The following is a 16,721-nucleotide window of genomic DNA, read 5'->3' on the forward strand; positions in this document are numbered from 1 at the left end:
AGCGTGGGATGGCACCACTAACCCATATTTTGACAGTTGGAAAATATTAGTTTTAATGCAACGTTGTCTAGTTGACAAATCACATTTTTTGTTTTGTTTCTAGGCAAAAAATAACAGATTTTGTGTGTGTTTTCTTTAATTATTGTGTACCTCTACAAGATTGCATTAGGGCACTTTTGCCCTAAAATGTCATTTTAGGGATTTATTCCTCCAAAACTGTTTTAAAAAACGAAACGAGTGCTTAACTCCATTTAAAAAAAAAAAAAATTTGAGTATTGAAAATCGTCACGTGACCATTTGCACATTAAAAGGAGTCACGTAATTTAAAAAAATCTGTTCAAACTGAAAAACAGTCACGTGACCCTTTAAACATTATTTTGCTATTTACAGTCACGTGACCTTCAAGATTTCGGTTTGACATTAAAAAAGAGTCACGTGACTTTAAAAAAAAATGTTTAATTATTGAAAATTGTTAGGCGATTTTATGAACTGTAAAAAGAGTAACGTGACCTTTAAAAATATATTTTATTTTTGAAAATCGTCACGTGACCACATGCACATTATAAGGAGTCAGGTGACTCTTCAAATAATACTTTGACATCTAAAACAGTCACGTGACTTTTAGGATTTAGTTTTGACGTTAAAATAATTGAAAGTTGTCACGTGGCCATTTGCACTGTAAGAGGGTCTCTAAAAATATCTATCAGTTTAAACTGAAAAACGATTGTCATGTGATATTATAAATTAAATTTTTAATCTTAAAAGTCAGAGTCACGTGACCTTCAGGATCTGTTTAGACGTTAAACAAGTCTCGCGATTTGAAAAAAAAATAGTCTAAACATAAAAACTGTCACGTGACGTTAAAATAATTGAAAATTGTCACGTGGCCATTTGCACTGTAAAGAGGGTCACGTGTTGTTAAAAATATCAGTTTAAACTGAAAAACTATTAGATGATTCTTCAAATGACATTTTGACATTTAAAATTCCATTTTTAATCTTAAAAGAGGCACGTGACCTTCATGATCTGTTTTGACGTTAAAAGTCACGCGATTTGAAAAAAAATAGTCCAAACATAAAAACTGTCACGTGACGTTAAAAATGACATTTTAATCTTACAAATAGATATGTTATTTAGTGTATCAGTTTAAAACTAAAAAACGGTCACGTGACCCCTTCAGGATTCTGTTTTGACGTTAAAAAAGAGTCCAACAGAGATGTAAAATTTCCGGAAAATTAAATTTATGGAAATTTTTCCAGAACATTTTTGGTAATTTTCCGGAAAAATTGGAAAATTCAAAAATAATTAGTTTTTTACATTTTTGTACTATTAATCTGAAGGTATTCAGGCAGTTGAGGTTCATTTTGAAAATAAAAAATTTCTTGACAAAACACAACAACATACAAAATGTACCTCCAAAAGTCTAGACTAAATGTTTTTATTCCACAAGACTGTAAACATCACGCACAAATTGTAAAAATACAATTTAAGATACAAATAGTAAGAAACCAATAGACAATTTATTTATAATTATTTTGACAAGCATGCAAAATCTTTCCTGTTTACCATAAAATTACAAGAATATATTGCCTCGTTCAAAAATATTGCAGTTTTACCACAAGATACAAATGTCCTGAGGATTTAGAAGGCATATTTTGGTATAATTATTATTCTAAATTTAGAATATAGGGGCAGTTCCATTTTAAATCGTATTTCATAAGCACACTGGATACATAATATAGAGGTATAGTAAAAGCGTTATAAAAAATTCACTCTGCAGTTAAAAAAACTTCAAAACTTGTATGTGTATACGCATCAAACACTATAGCTAGAAAAAAATCCGAATTTAGACTTAAGAGTTAGTATTGTTGATTTCTAATACTTTTCGATCACTTGAGAAGAATTTGTTCAGCCGCAAAACCTAAAAGAAGCGATTTAAAAATAGTTTCAAAAATTAGTTTGTTCTATTTGTTCTACCTTTAACAAAATACTTTAATTATTGAAGCCATCAACAGCATTTTAGTCTTTCCAGTCCTTCTTGATTTCGAACGTCCACTCCCATTTTAGATGCTCGTTTTTATCGTCGTCAGTGAACAAAGAGTGAACAGTGTAAGATCCGCGCGCCATCATGCCAGAGGGAGCATCCTCAGGCGGAGTGGTGTACGACTGGATTTCTGTTTTTGGCGCGTAAGAACCAACCATATGAGTCATCTTATCCACTAAAAATTAAACATTTCGTTGTAATTACGATTAGAGGAATTTCCCCAAAAAATAGGGGATTTTTTTTCTTTGGGGAATTTTTTGAGGATATTTTTTCCAGGGAATTTCTGTTGGGAAAAAAATATTTTCCAGGGGAATAACTGGGGATTTTAGGTCTGACACTTACTACTCGAAACTTGACACAAATCGTAGTTAGAAAATCTGAAAATCAAATAAAATCACAATAATCTAGTAACTAGTTATTCTTAAATTCTTGATACAAAAACGTGTTACGCCAGCGCCATCTAATTGTTTCCTTAGTAATTACATACTGACAAGTAAAGTGACAGCCGTCTGACATATCAGAAAAAAAAATTAAATAATATCAAATATTTTTGTAAGGAAAATGTATTAAAATAGAGAAATAACAAATTATAATCTGTGAAAAAATTTTTTGGGGATTTTTTAAAAAAATGTCCATATTTAGGGGATTTTTTTATTTTGAATGGGGAAATCGAATCCTGCCATTGCGCTATTATAAATGGTAATGATGTGCAACTTCTTTAGGGATTGCAGATGTGGCAGGCATTTGTCAAAGTCACGTGTTATGGAGTGTGAAATTATTGGTTATGATAGATTTATGCCCCTGTTCATAGTCGCACCAAAGAATAGCTATTTAACAAGAAGAGACAGTTGAAAAGAGAAAGCGAATTAGATGGACTCTTCCTACCAAAGTTAGGAGACAATTGACTGATATCGGCTTTCATCGTTGAATATCAAGAGTTTCATTGGTTGGTCATTCAGGTTATTGAACACAAAATTCGGTACAGTCAGGGAGAAAAGTGCTGCCAAAGTTTGAACTGCCAGAAACACAGTTTGAAAAGACAGTCAGCGACAAAATCGTCTGTTAAACTCACTTGGAGTGAGAAAATGACAGTTTTATCCACATTTTTGGAATCCTCATTAAGTTTCCTATCTACTAACCTAAAAAAAACACTAAAAAATCCAGTATAGTCAGTTAGAAAAACAGTGTCAAAGTTTGAACTGCCAGAAACACAGTTTGAAAGGACAGTCAGAGACAAAATCGTCTGTAAAACCAACTTGGAATGAGAAAATGACAGTTTTAAGCACATGTTTGGAATCCTCGTTAAATTTCCTATTCAGTTACTTGGAAAAACCGTTTAAAATGTGGTACAGTCTGGGAGAAAGGCAGTGTCAAATTTTGAACTAAAAGAAACACAGTTCGGAAGGACAGTCAGGGAGAAAATCGCTGGTAAAACCCACTTCTAGTGAGAAAATGTTTGATTTAAGTACATTTTTGGAATCCTCATTAAATTTCCTATTCAATAGCCAAAAAAAAAACAAAAAACATATCGGTACAGTCATGATGAAAAATGGTGTCAAAGTTTGAATTGTTAGAAACACAGTTTGAAAAGACAGTCAAAGACAAAATCGCCTGCAAAACCCATTTGTGGTGTGAAAATTACAGTTTTAAGCACATTTTTGGAATCCTCATTAAATTTCCTATCCACTAACCTAAAAAAACACTACCAAACTGAGTACAGTCAGAGAGAAAAACAGTGTCAAAGTTTGAACTAACAGAAACACAGTTTGAAAGGACAGTCAAGGACAAAACCGCCTGTAAAACCTACTTGTAGTGTGAAAATGACAGTTTTAAGCACATTTTTGGAATCCTCATTAAATTTCCTATTCACTAACCTAAAAAAACACTACCAAACTGAGTACAGTCAGAGAGAAAAACAGTGTCAAAGTTTGAACTAACAGAAACACAGTTTGAAAGGACAGTCAAGGACAAAACCGCCTGTAAAACCCACTTGTAGTGTGAAAATGACAGTTTTAAGCATATTTTTGGAATCCTTATTAAATGTCCTATCCAATAGCCTAAAAAAATATGACTAAATTCGGTACAGTCAGGGAGAAAAATGCTGCCAAAGTTTGAAAACACAGTCAGCGACAAAATCGTTTGTTAAACTCACTTGGAGTGAGAAAATGACAGTTTTAAGCACATTTTTGGAATCCTCATTAAATTTCCTATCTAATAAGTTGAAAAAAACACTACCAAATTGAGTACAGTCAGAGAGAAAAACAGTGTCAAAGTTTGAACTAACAGAAGAACTAACAGTTTGAAAGGACAGTCAAGGACAAAATCGCCTGTAAAACCCATTTGTGGTGTGAAAATGACAGTTTTAAGCACATTTTTGGAATCCTCATTAAATTTCCTATCCAATAGTCTAAAAAAACACTAAAAAATCGAGTATAGTCAGTTAGAAAAACAGTGTCAAAATTTGAACTGCTAGAAACACAGTTTGAAAGGACAGTCAAAGACAAAATCGCCTGTAAAACCCATTTGTGGTGTGAAAATGACAGATTTAAGCACATTTTTGGAATCCTCATTAAATTTCCTATCCAATAGTCTAAAAAAACACTAAAAAATCGAGTATAGTCAGTTAGAAAAACAGTGTCAAAATTTGAACTGCTAGAAACACAGTTTGAAAGGACAGTCAAAGACAAAATCGACTGTAAAACCCATTTGTGGTGTGAAAATGACAGTTTTGAGCACATTTTTGGAATCCTCATTAAATTTCCTATCCAATAGTCTAAAAAAACACTAAAAAATCGAGTATAGTCAGTTAGAAAAACAGTGTCAAAATTTGAACTGCTAGAAACACAGTTTGAAAGGACAGTCAAAGACAAAATCGCCTGTAAAACCCATTTGTGGTGTGAAAATTACAGTTTTAAGCACATTTTTGGAATCCTCATTAAATTTCCTATCCAATAGTCTAAAAAAACACTAAAAAATCGAGTATAGTCAGTTAGAAAAAAGTGTCAAAATTTGAACTGCTAGAAACACAGTTTGAAAGGACAGTCAAAGACAAAATCGACTGTAAAACCCATTTGTGGTGTGAAAATGACAGTTTTGAGCACATTTTTGGAATCCTCATTAAATTTCCTATCCAATAGTCTAAAAAAACACTACAAAATCGAGTATAGTCAGTTAGAAAAACAGTGTCAAAATTTGAACTGCTAGAAACACAGTTTGAAAGGACAGTCAAAGACAAAATCGCCTGTAAAACCCATTTGTGGTGTGAAAATTACAGTTTTAAGCACATTTTTGGAATCCTCATTAAATTTCCTATCCAATAGTCTAAAAAAACACTAAAAAATCGAGTATAGTCAGTTAGAAAAAAGTGTCAAAATTTGAACTGCTAGAAACACAGTTTGAAAGGACAGTCAAAGACAAAATCGACTGTAAAACCCATTTGTGATGTGAAAATGACAGTTTTGAGCACATTTTTGGAATCCTCATTAAATTTCCTATCCAATAGTCTAAAAAAACACTAAAAAATCGAGTATAGTCAGTTAGAAAAAAGTGTCAAAATTTGAACTGCTAGAAACACAGTTTGAAAGGACAGTCAAAGACAAAATCGACTGTAAAACCCATTTGTGATGTGAAAATGACAGTTTTGAGCACATTTTTGGAATCCTCATTAAATTTCCTATCCAATAGTCTAAAAAAACACTACAAAATCGAGTATAGTCAGTTAGAAAAACAGTGTCAAAATTTGAACTGCTAGAAACACAGTTTGAAAGGACAGTCAAGGACAAAATCGCCTGTAAAACCCACTTGTATTAACACTATTCCGTCAACCATTCCGCAGCTGTGTCACTTGTCACATGTGAACGACAAGCAGTTTTCCGTGCGTAAAAAACATTCATTCCGCACCCCGCGCTCCGTTATAATTCCGGATACATGAGAAGCGAGCTTAAGGCGCCCTTGCAAATGATAAAAAACTGTCAACACCGTAAATTGATAAAATGTCTTAACCTATTGGCGTTTCAAGTTAAGATTGCAGCGCCAGTTGAACTAAAATCGGACAGCCCGTTTCTAACCTAACATTATAAATAATATGACACTGTCACTTCATATTTGCTAAATTCCTAACCAAAACCAATGTAAACAAACGGAGAAATGACAGCTGGAATGTCCGAAACAGTTTTCAAAACTGACCACCAGAGGGAGTATCTCTTATCTTGAAACGCCAATAACTGGAGTGTCAAAAAAGCTGAAGTAGGTATATTGCTTGCTTTTTCTGTACCATAGATTTAGGTAAGAAAAGTTAGACAAGAAAAGATATATTATGAATAGCCGTTATGTAATGATTTGATGCAACAAATTCTCAAATCTGTTGAAATTGTGGTTTGAAATTTGATCACCCTGTAATTCGGTTATTTTTGGGAGTTCAGGGAGGTAGAACAACTCAAATTAATCGTCTTCAGCTCCTTGTGTGGTGAGTGTTGAGCAACAAATTCTATCTGAAATGTTGCGTACAGGGTGACCGAAAGCAAGCAATCACCATAATTTTCATGCACATTGGATGCATATTCTTGAAACGAGGGGAAGGAACTATCAAGAGAAACCCTGTAGAATGTGACAGAAACCCACCAGTGTCAACTTCTTGTGTCACATTCTATCAACGGTCGGTAATCCACGATCTGCATTTTTTTCTAGTGAATTTCTCACAAGAGGAAAAACCTCCTCTGTAATGAAAAATTTTGAAAATCTGTATCTTCTCTTAAATTCTTGGTCCACAAAATTAAGAAACCCATCTATAGGATACAACTTAACTTATAATTTAATGTCGAAGTCGCCCCAAGGTACCTTCTACCCTCCCTCAAAAATTTTTTCGAGCCGAGGAGCCTCTATGAAACAAATTCGGTGCGTTAAACATAATTCCGATTTATTTTATGTATATAATTTGGTATTTTCTACTGGTAAAGTCAGAGTTAAAAACGTGTGTGGTGGTACCACACCACACTCTTTTAATGTAACTAAATAAGAAGCAATGCCTCATTAGCTATGCATAATACGTTTAATCGGACACCGCATGACTCACAAAGACTGTCACAACCATTTTCAATTATGGAACAATGACTACCAAACAATAACGTAAACCCTGATTAAGGTTATTGGTAGGGACGCTGAGTATTATGCAAAACTGATTTTCGATAATTAATCATCATTCGGATATTAAACAAAAACTTAATAATGACATATTATAATATAAGTAAACTACACTTACCAGTAATTCCCATCTTGCTGGTTTTCTGGACATATTTGAGTCCATGAACAATTTCTCTTTGTACTAGAAACTCAATTCTGATCCTATACGAAACGCCCTCTTTAATAACAAAAGTTTCCTTCTTCAATTTTGACAAATCGCCACTCAGATCCAGTGACAGCTCAGGCCTGTCAACTGGTATTAGGACGAGGCGTTTTACGATCACTTTCCTTGGATTGTCAGGCTCTACAAATAAAATATTAGGTGTAGAATATAAATGAAGTAAAAAGAATAAATGGTGGAAAATTCCACTAACTCCCTAAGCTCAGTTTGTTGTATAACAAAGAGTGGATATGGTCACCTTATCGCACGACAGGAAGCTCCTCAATCGGCAAACGCCGATAACAGTAACACATCCGAGTTTTAGTCATCAACCAAGCTTAAGTTTGCTTTTGATAGGTAAAAAAATTAACAGTCTAAACCACACACTAAGCATTAAAGTTCTAAATTTGACTTCAGGAGCAATTAAAACGATTTCCAACTTTAGTTTCAAATACCAAAAATACCACATTTTGCAAAAGCAAAAACTGTTTTCAATCTTAAAATGTTCCAGGATATGCTGCACAGTTGTCGCACATTCTAATTTCGTACTTAAACATAAACTAAAATTCGTAGACCAGATTGGAAAACATTTTATTACCCTAAACTCATAAACCAACCCTAAAGTTATTAACGAAACAAAATAATATGTTCCTGGAGAAATAATCTTCACTTTATGAGATGATTCCTACTTAGTTTTTGCCACAAAATGTGTCTCCATAACAAACTTTAGGTGTTTTTTGAATTTTCTCTGTATGTTCGTGTTTCATAGAAATAAAGTAACACATTGAGCACAGTTTTGCTTGCTACAGCTCATTATCATTGATGATACTGTTTGTTTGCCTAAAATCGAGGCCAAATTGCAGAAAAAATACAGTAAAACACAAGTAAAATATACAATTCAATTTCGACCACTGATATCTTGAAAATCTACACAAGATACGATGAGATTAATTTGGGGCTGTTTTCGAGAAATTTCACTTGAAACAGAGGTGGGATACGCAAATATCACAAATTCTTGGTTGTAGTTGGCAATATGCCAATCTAATACATCCATAAACACTTGACTAGCTGTTTAATGGACATTTATGTCTGATTGGGAATATGTCAATGCGATACACTTCTAATAAAGATCGATCGATTTTTAAGTTTGCAATATCTGAAAATATTGTGACAAACAATAGATATGATTAACTAATTATTCCTAAGATAATGGAAAATTATTTATTATTATTATGTGCTGAACTCACCGACAATAATTGGACCAGCCTGAGCCTGTCCCAAGAGAGTTTCCTTGTATTTCCTCAAGCTTTCATCATCCTGATCAATTTCTAACAGCTCGGTGATGGTTTTTTCTGGTGGAGGTTTGTAGTTTGATTCCGGCTCTTTGTCTAAATCTTCTGGGGTGGTAACTTCTAGCTCTGTATCAGCCATTTCTATCAAATCTGTGAGGGTACACAAAAGAGAACAGTGTAATAATCTTAGCAACAACTGACCACTGTTTGTGATTGGTACAACCCCACACTTCAATGTGTGGGGTGATATTTAAAAAAGTGTCTTTCAAAATAAATTCTGTATATTTTTGTAATAATTCAGAGTCTTTATACTTTTGACACACAGTGTATACACATTTCTTGTTTTCTAATTCAATGAATAATTAAGGGGGCACACCGTGTATGTAAACCTTATAATAGCAGTTTCCATTTGCAAAACTGCAAGAATATCACCAAATTTAAAAACTTTGGTACTCAGCACATTGTTCATGATTTGTTGTTCAGAAATTATAATTATCTGGGAAAGCACAAAACAGCAAATAATCTGACAGTCTATAAAATGTCATACATTTTCTATAGCGGTTTTGTGTGTCATTCTTTATGATTAATTTCTGAACAGAGTAAATTGGTATACAAATCAACAAGAGTAACAAAATTTGTAATCAGCTATAAGTTAAATGCAAAATTGCCAGAATTGGTCTAGTGCCATACAGCTTTAATATTATTTTATAGAGTAGAATAACAGTACACTAACTTTCTTAGCCACTCTGTATACAAAATTTAACTTTTTTTTAACATAAAAGTCCTGCTATCAAAACAAATGTGTGGTAAATGATATCAGTGAATTCAAATCTGATAAAACTCTATCTCTATATAAGTATTTTAATATTAAGGTTAGGTTATATGCACTATTAGTCATCTTTTAGGGCTGATATCTCAAATCCTTGAGCCACTCATTTGACAGTCTAATAACTACCAATTTATTAATCCAGTTAGTAAACAAAAAAAAACGTTGACATGTAAATTTATTATTGAAGGGACAGTAAAGTAGCTTATTTGGCTCTTTAGACCTTATTCACCCAGAAATAGACACATGTATGTAAACATGGGATGTTTAAAAATAGATCTTTGATTCAATTGTGAACTCCAGATTTAACTTGCTTCTATTGCATTAAATTACAATTAAGTTATTTTCAGGTTTTTTGTACTGCTAAATCATAAGTATTTATAATATCTCCTTCCACTGATAGGGTGATATGACACAAACTTTTTGGAAGGCTAGGTTATATCCGAATCTTACAGGAAAGTAATAAAAAGCATACGAAATGCACAGTTTATTCTGCATATATGAAATAAATGAACACTAGTTTGGTGAGGCATTTTCTCTGGGAAGAATTTTCTATCATCACAATCTCCTAACATAAAACAAATATGTATATTACTCACTGATAAGAAACTGAAATAAACTCTATTAACAGAATGTATTCTAGGGAGTTTATTTATCAAAGATATAAGGAAAATACATACAAACATTTCTACTTACCCACCCAAAAATCCTGTGGGATAAAACAAAAAACACTACTTCTTTATTATTCGCTTCGGGTGGTGGAATTCCAATTCTCTTTGCTCGATACAAGCAGCAGTTAATTGTTGCTAGAACTATTCTATTATAATAAATAAAAAAAACCGAAAAGGATTAGCGATTTATCGATGCAGGAACCCGATAAGCCGATAAGGGAATCGAGGGAACGTGAAATCGAATGTCAAATTGTCGAGTGTGACAGTTGACAAGTAACGACATCCAAAATAGGTTAAATTCTCAGGCCAAAAGTCACGTGAACTTGCATTCTGTACAAATAGTACAGTCACGTGATTGCAATTAAAAACAATGATACGAGTAGGGCAAGGACTGATCGGTGAGTATGGTAATCATCTTATTTATAGTAATTTTCCACTGATTTACCCCATCTTTCAGAGATTATTAGAACAACTTTTCTTCTTACCTAAGTAAAACAAATATTTATACTCATAGAGTGGTTTATTATTAATAATACCTAATTAATATGTATAATAATTATTTATAAAGTTATTAACATTCTCGTGAGTTTACTTCACTAATTCAACTAAAGTCGATAAAGTATGTACAATTCATTTAACTATAGTATATATCCCCATTTCCCTAAAATTGACATATTCTTACAAACAGTTACTAGTATGTACAACATTGAGTTCCTACAACGTGCCCGGAAATTTGCACAAGCACACGACAGTACTAAACCCGTCTAGTCTTAAAGACATGTACAAGCTTTATGATTCACTTATTTGAAAAAAAATACACAAAACAATACATGTATGTAAATTAAATTACGCAAAATGAGACAACAGTGTGTATGCTTTAAAATACCGCACCAATTGGCGCGTCAAGATAAGAGACACTCCCTCTGGTGATCAGTTTTGAAAACAGTTTCAGGCATTCCCGCTGTCATTTTTCTGTTTGTTTACGTTGATTTTAGTTAGGAATGAAGTGACAGTGTCTAACCAAAAAATGTCTAACCAAAATCAACCTAAACAACTTTTCAAAACTGATCACCAGAGGGAGTATCTCTTACCTTGAAAGGCCAATAGTCAGCTAAAAACTTAAAATGTCACTTTAGAGCAGAAAAAAACAAATCACAGAGATTTAAATTAAAAGAAAAACAAATATCATTTTGTAATAAAACGTTTCAACGTAAATAATATACAGTTAAATGGCATATGCTAAAGGCTAATTTAGAATTTGTGTTACCCATATACCGAGTTGGCACCTAGTATTGAGACACAAAACATGTAATTTCAGTACAACTGAACGGAGTTACTAAAAATGTTTTTTAGAAACAAATGTAGCTGACAAAAAGACTGTATGAATTATTGAAAAAAAAATATTGTTGCGCATCTTTTGAATTAACAATTTGTATTTCTTTAATGTTTGTATTTACATAAATGACAACTGCTGGGGATGGATGACAACATGATCAAATTTTTCTGTATTAAGAAGAATGGTATATTTAACAGATGGTCAGTTAGTTTTGCTTAGATTGTATGTAATTTTGTTCCAATATCTTTAATTGATGCAAAATACTGAAATCTAAGACCTAATTCATACTTGAATTTTTGTTCGGAAGCAGTTGGCATTACTTGTATTACTTGCCTGTCAGTGTTATATTAAAACTAGTGTTTTTCTCCAAAATACAGTTTGTTTAACTTTAAGAACGCTATTTTGAATTTTAAATTATTAATAACATGGGACTGTCTCTCCCTTTACAGAAAAGCTGTGTGTCATTTCCTTCTTTTGGTGTTTTAAATGTATAAAAACTAACCTTACTTATACAAAAGGACTGCTTCTACGCCGTTTAAAACTGGTAAGTGTGAATTAGGCTTAATTTAGTTTAATTTTCAGTAGATCTACTTCTGCAAATCAAAACATGCGCAACAATTCCAAGTCTAATCACTTTTCTGAACTATTAACTCAAGTAATTTACTATTATAAGACAAAAAAAGACAATATTTGACGGAGCTTATACGAATAGTAGACGTTTTTCATACATTTTTTGGCCCCAGTCGCTTCTTATTTTATATTTAATTAGTTAAAAAAGTACACTGACAAAATGTAATTTGAATCATTATGCATAATAATTGTAATATTATACAGTATATGTATTAATTGCGTTATATTATTATATTGAAATGACTTCACTTGAGCTGACTGCAAATGATTGTGCGATCAGTTAATGCGCTAAACGATCTAGAAATAGTACGAATTAAGGAGACTATTCAATAAAGCGGTTTTCTCATTAGTAATGGAAACACACTAGACTATTGAATTCCAATTGGTTCATTAAGGCACGCGTTTCGTTATACGACTTAACATTTTTTTTTAATATAAACAAATTTTACATGTTCATGTTCAACGAATTAACGCACAACCGCACCAACATTTTGTAATCAGATCGGGGAAAAATCGGAATCGTTTTATGTAGAATACTCGAATCGCGGTCATCCTGTTTAATAATTTGAATAAAAGCTTTACACTAAAAATTTTTGGATATTTACGTTTGTGAATCATTGCAATTGCTTGCGTGTGAAAAAAAAACCTTAAAATTACTTGTTTATAGTATTGTATTCGGTAATGTACTTGTAGAACTTGGCAGATGGTTGAGAAAAGGCACTGTATACTTTCTTGTTTCAAATTAGCTTGATGGGTATAATAAATATAATAATGGATTAGTCTTAATTTAAAACACAATTTAACAGATTAATTATTCCAATCAAGGCAAAATATTTTTAAATTTATTTGATACGTAATGCCTCATAAGTCTGTTGTTACTGATTTCTATCATCATATTTAAGGTAGCGCCTAATAAATTTATATTTTCTACTTCCTGTGAAGTGGTTTGCTGAGTCAAATAAAACCAAACTTTTTCGCAAACTACGTAAAAATGATGCAAACAAAAAGTACAATAGCCTACACACCTGCCAAGTTTTACTCTTGAAAACATATTGTGTTTTTTTATATAGGAAGTAAAAACATTACTGGCATTATAATTTGCAATGGATGTGACTATATAACTGACAAAAAATTATTAATTACCATTTTTTATTCTACGGTTCTGTGAGTAATTACAGTTAACTTAAGTTATTTCGATTTTCCGAAGATATCCCAAAAAAATTGAAAATTTAATTTTTTTTTTAAATTTATTTTTAATCTTATTTGAAGAGATCACAAAAATGGCTCGATTTGGTGTTTTTTAAAATCCAATATTAAATTATTTAAACTTGCACTTAACATTGAGTTCCTAAGATGATGATCTTCTTCTGATTAACCTAAATAGTTCAGCTATGCTTGTACAATAATAACGTCATTTTTTGGGGCGGTTTCTTTTCTAGATACATTTTCACCTATGCTTGACTTGCTGTAATAATCGTCCGAATTATCGTGTTTGACAAGTACTGTCAAATAATGACATTTCATAAAACATCTCATTAACTCAAAGCCAACTAAAGTAAAATTAGTTTTTATTGAATTATTTTGTCATTTATGAAGCAAATCATAAGTTATTATACATCACTAAAATCAGAATAAAACGTACTATTTGGTGGGCTAAAAATCCAATATGGCGCCCATAAGAATGATGACTGCTAAAAAACGAAACGTCCTGTGGCAAATTTGAATCTATCATCGAATAGCTGGGAAAAAGTGGCAATGAAAATATGCTTTTAGTTTTGGGATATCTCTTCAAATAAGTTTTTTTCGGATATCTTCGGAAGTATTTGGAAACTTTGCCCCAATTTAAACTTTCTCGTATCTCTTATGGTTTCTGAGATCCCAATGGTGAGAGTCGAATTTGAATTACCCTGTATAAGTTATTTTATTAAATTTCGTCCTGTTTTTAGTCAATTATTCAACGCTTAGCTACGATTTAATAATTTTTTAATTCAGTATTTCCCGCATTCGTTTTCAAGCCTCATAAAGCGAGCAGAGCGTTCTTGACGTCACGATGACGTAATTTGGCAAAACCGTAGTTTGATCAATTGTCAAATTACGTCATTGTGACGTCAAAAAAGCTCTGCTAGCTCGATGAGAGAGTGAAACGAATGGGGCACTCTGAATGACATTTGCCTATTTACAGATGTAAACAAACAAACATCAATGTCGCGGTGCAAATTTAATAGAACTGTAATTTTAGTTTTTTTCAATATAAGAAGTCGAAATTTAATAAAATATTATATAAAACACGTGATTTAAACCGGTTTATTCACTGGAAGAACTTGGAGTGAAATGGTTTAAGTCCCTTGCTGTATAACTATAAAATGGCAGTGCAAAACGTCATACTTTATTGCAGGAACACCGTAGATTACACAAAGAGTCTATTTGACTGTTGCAAATAATTCCTATATACATTAGAAGAAAATCACAATGCCACATTCTGACCTGCGAATTGACAAAAGAGGCAAAGCTAAATTTATGAAATCAATGGAGTAAAAATAACAATTATTATTGCAAAATGACACAGTGACTTTGCACAAAAGAAGGTAAAGCAGAATGAAATAAGATTTTTTTTCGTGAAAACACTCAATTTTGTTAAACGTCGCGCTAAACTTTTCGTCCTTTTAGAATATTATTGACTATTATTATTACATTTAATTTTAAGATATTTAAAATTATAATGTAATAATTTAGCCAGTTGATTATAAAGATTTAAACACGCTTCACTACGTTGTTTTCAGATAATGAAACAATCTGTTTAAAAACAAATGCAAAAATAACCAGCAATCAAAGAAATAACGTTCAGCGTGGTTGTAACAAAGAGAAAAAAACTGATTTTATGGTAAAAGTTCTACATTCCATCCAAACATGCAGCTTTTTCTGTAAGCCAAGTGTTTTAAGGTATTTTAGGCTTGCTTATTTCCCTATAATCAGGTTCTTTGAGTTTTTTCAGTTTATTTCCAACTTAGTTGAAAATAGTGTGAAATTTCACTTTCCTAACCAACCTTTTTGGTGCGGTGAGGCAAAAATCCCAATAAACGAAAATAAATAAGTAACTCTTCTCAACCAACTTTATAGTAGTTGATACAACATAATTTCCAAATATTGAAAACTTCTGAAACATGAAGATGATGATTAGGACAATAATTGTCGATATGACAACGGTGCAATTACGAAAATATTTTACATGCATTTTCTATGGAAACTTTGTTTCAATCTTGTATCAACGGTTGTCTTATATAGACGACTAGTAGATATTGAACAACTTTGTTGTTTAATGTCTTATAATCACTGTTTTAATAATTTTTTTTGACTAGACTTTATACATCTCTGGATTATATCAAGACAAAGTTTAAAAAATGTACGAAAAGCATTTTGATCAGTAGAATGAATCTAAGTTCTTTACAAGTAGTTTAGTAATATTGTGTGCTTTAGCAAAAAAAATAAAAATCCAATTACGTCAGTTATGATATAAATATGGAAGCTATCAGAAATTGGGTACACTTCGCAAAAATTACGTTCAATCAATTGTTAATGTTTTATTACACAGACTCAAAAATGGTACGATAGTTCATCCATTGCAAATTATTGTATTGTAAAAGTGTTTTAAGAAAAAACAATCGGCCATCAAGTTAAGGGCATAGAAATAGTTCGAATGGACCCGCGATTAAAATTTGTACTTAAGCCCAAAACAATCGTCGTTCAGTTTCTACCGACTATAAAGAAACAATCCGAAGTATCGTAAACGTTTAAACAACAACAAAAAAACTGAAACAAACAACCTAAGAGTCGTAACATTCACTAACCTAATAATCCGGTTAGTCCTCATTGTAAAACGCTGTGTAATTTATTTGGCAGTTTTAAAAATATATATAATCATATATTATTTTACATTCGGCGATAAATTATTTTTAAAAAAGTCGGTTTCTTTGTACAAATACTAAAAATTATATCTTAATATCACAATGTTTTTTTGTACAAATTAAAACGCGCTAAGGACAAAAACTTTTTACACACACATTTACACTCACACACTTATAATAACAAACATATAAACATCCCAAGCGAGTGGGTTTTGAGTATTTCGGTTAAAGATCCGCAATAATTTAAATCTTATGTACACACGATCCTTATAGGATACCGAATTAAAATAAAGTTAAGATCGTATCGATCTTTGTAAAATGGAAGATCTTGCTTACAAATATACACAATTACCTACTAAGAGAGAGAGAGAGAGAGAGAGAGGACTGTCTATGCACAGCGCTTTACAAGAGGGCGGCTGCAGTGTGATAAAGCTGAACGAGCACCTGCATATGAACAGGTAAACAGGAAAGTCGGTCTTTGGTGTTAGAGTCCAGGGCGAGCCATGAAAGCGCGTTGTAACCTTCCAAGACGTACCTGAAAAAGACAAAAAATTGCTGTTTTGCCTAAAACTCGAGTTGTTAATTTTTCTTATTAATTTCATCCTGGTCTATCGTTAAATCGAAAAAATGTTACAGTAAAACTGGCTATTTCAATATGTATTCAACATTCCAAGTTTGACAT

General features: G+C 32.2%; 3 protein-coding genes across 6 annotated transcripts in view; 1 reads left to right on the top strand and 2 right to left on the bottom strand.

Annotated features, from left to right (window-relative positions):
• Trm1 (tRNA methyltransferase 1) overlaps positions 1-16,721 on the top strand; it is a 171,049-nt gene that overhangs the window by 30,748 nt on the left and 123,580 nt on the right. The gene's annotated exons all lie outside the window — the stretch shown is intronic.
• Positions 1,423-10,408, bottom strand: RhoGDI (rho GDP-dissociation inhibitor). 2 transcript variants are annotated; one of them, XM_081977619.1, is made up of 5 exons: positions 10,201-10,408; positions 8,630-8,824; positions 7,302-7,526; positions 1,978-2,219; positions 1,423-1,921 (listed from the first exon to the last, which is right to left on the bottom strand). In XM_081977619.1, exons 2-4 carry the CDS (start codon positions 8,811-8,813, stop codon positions 2,020-2,022), a joined length of 609 nt encoding a protein of 202 aa, XP_081833745.1. In that variant the 5' UTR covers positions 8,814-8,824; positions 10,201-10,408; the 3' UTR covers positions 1,423-1,921; positions 1,978-2,019. The 2 variants fall into 2 exon arrangements, with proteins under 2 accessions (XP_081833745.1, XP_081833738.1); XM_081977612.1 differs by having other exon boundaries at positions 10,197-10,406.
• skd (mediator complex subunit skuld) overlaps positions 10,673-16,721 on the bottom strand; it is a 39,350-nt gene continuing 33,301 nt past the window's right edge. For all 3 annotated transcript variants that reach the window (XM_081976993.1, XM_081976984.1, XM_081976976.1), the window contains exon 27: positions 10,673-16,574. In XM_081976993.1, the coding sequence (XP_081833119.1) occupies positions 16,442-16,574 (133 nt within the window). In that variant the 3' untranslated portion in view covers positions 10,673-16,441. The remainder of the gene's footprint in view (positions 16,575-16,721) is intronic.

This window comes from Ips typographus, linkage group LG1 (genome assembly GCF_016097725.1).
Source record: "Ips typographus isolate SLU linkage group LG1, UJ_Ityp_2.0, whole genome shotgun sequence".
Lineage (NCBI taxonomy): Eukaryota > Metazoa > Arthropoda > Insecta > Coleoptera > Curculionidae > Ips > Ips typographus.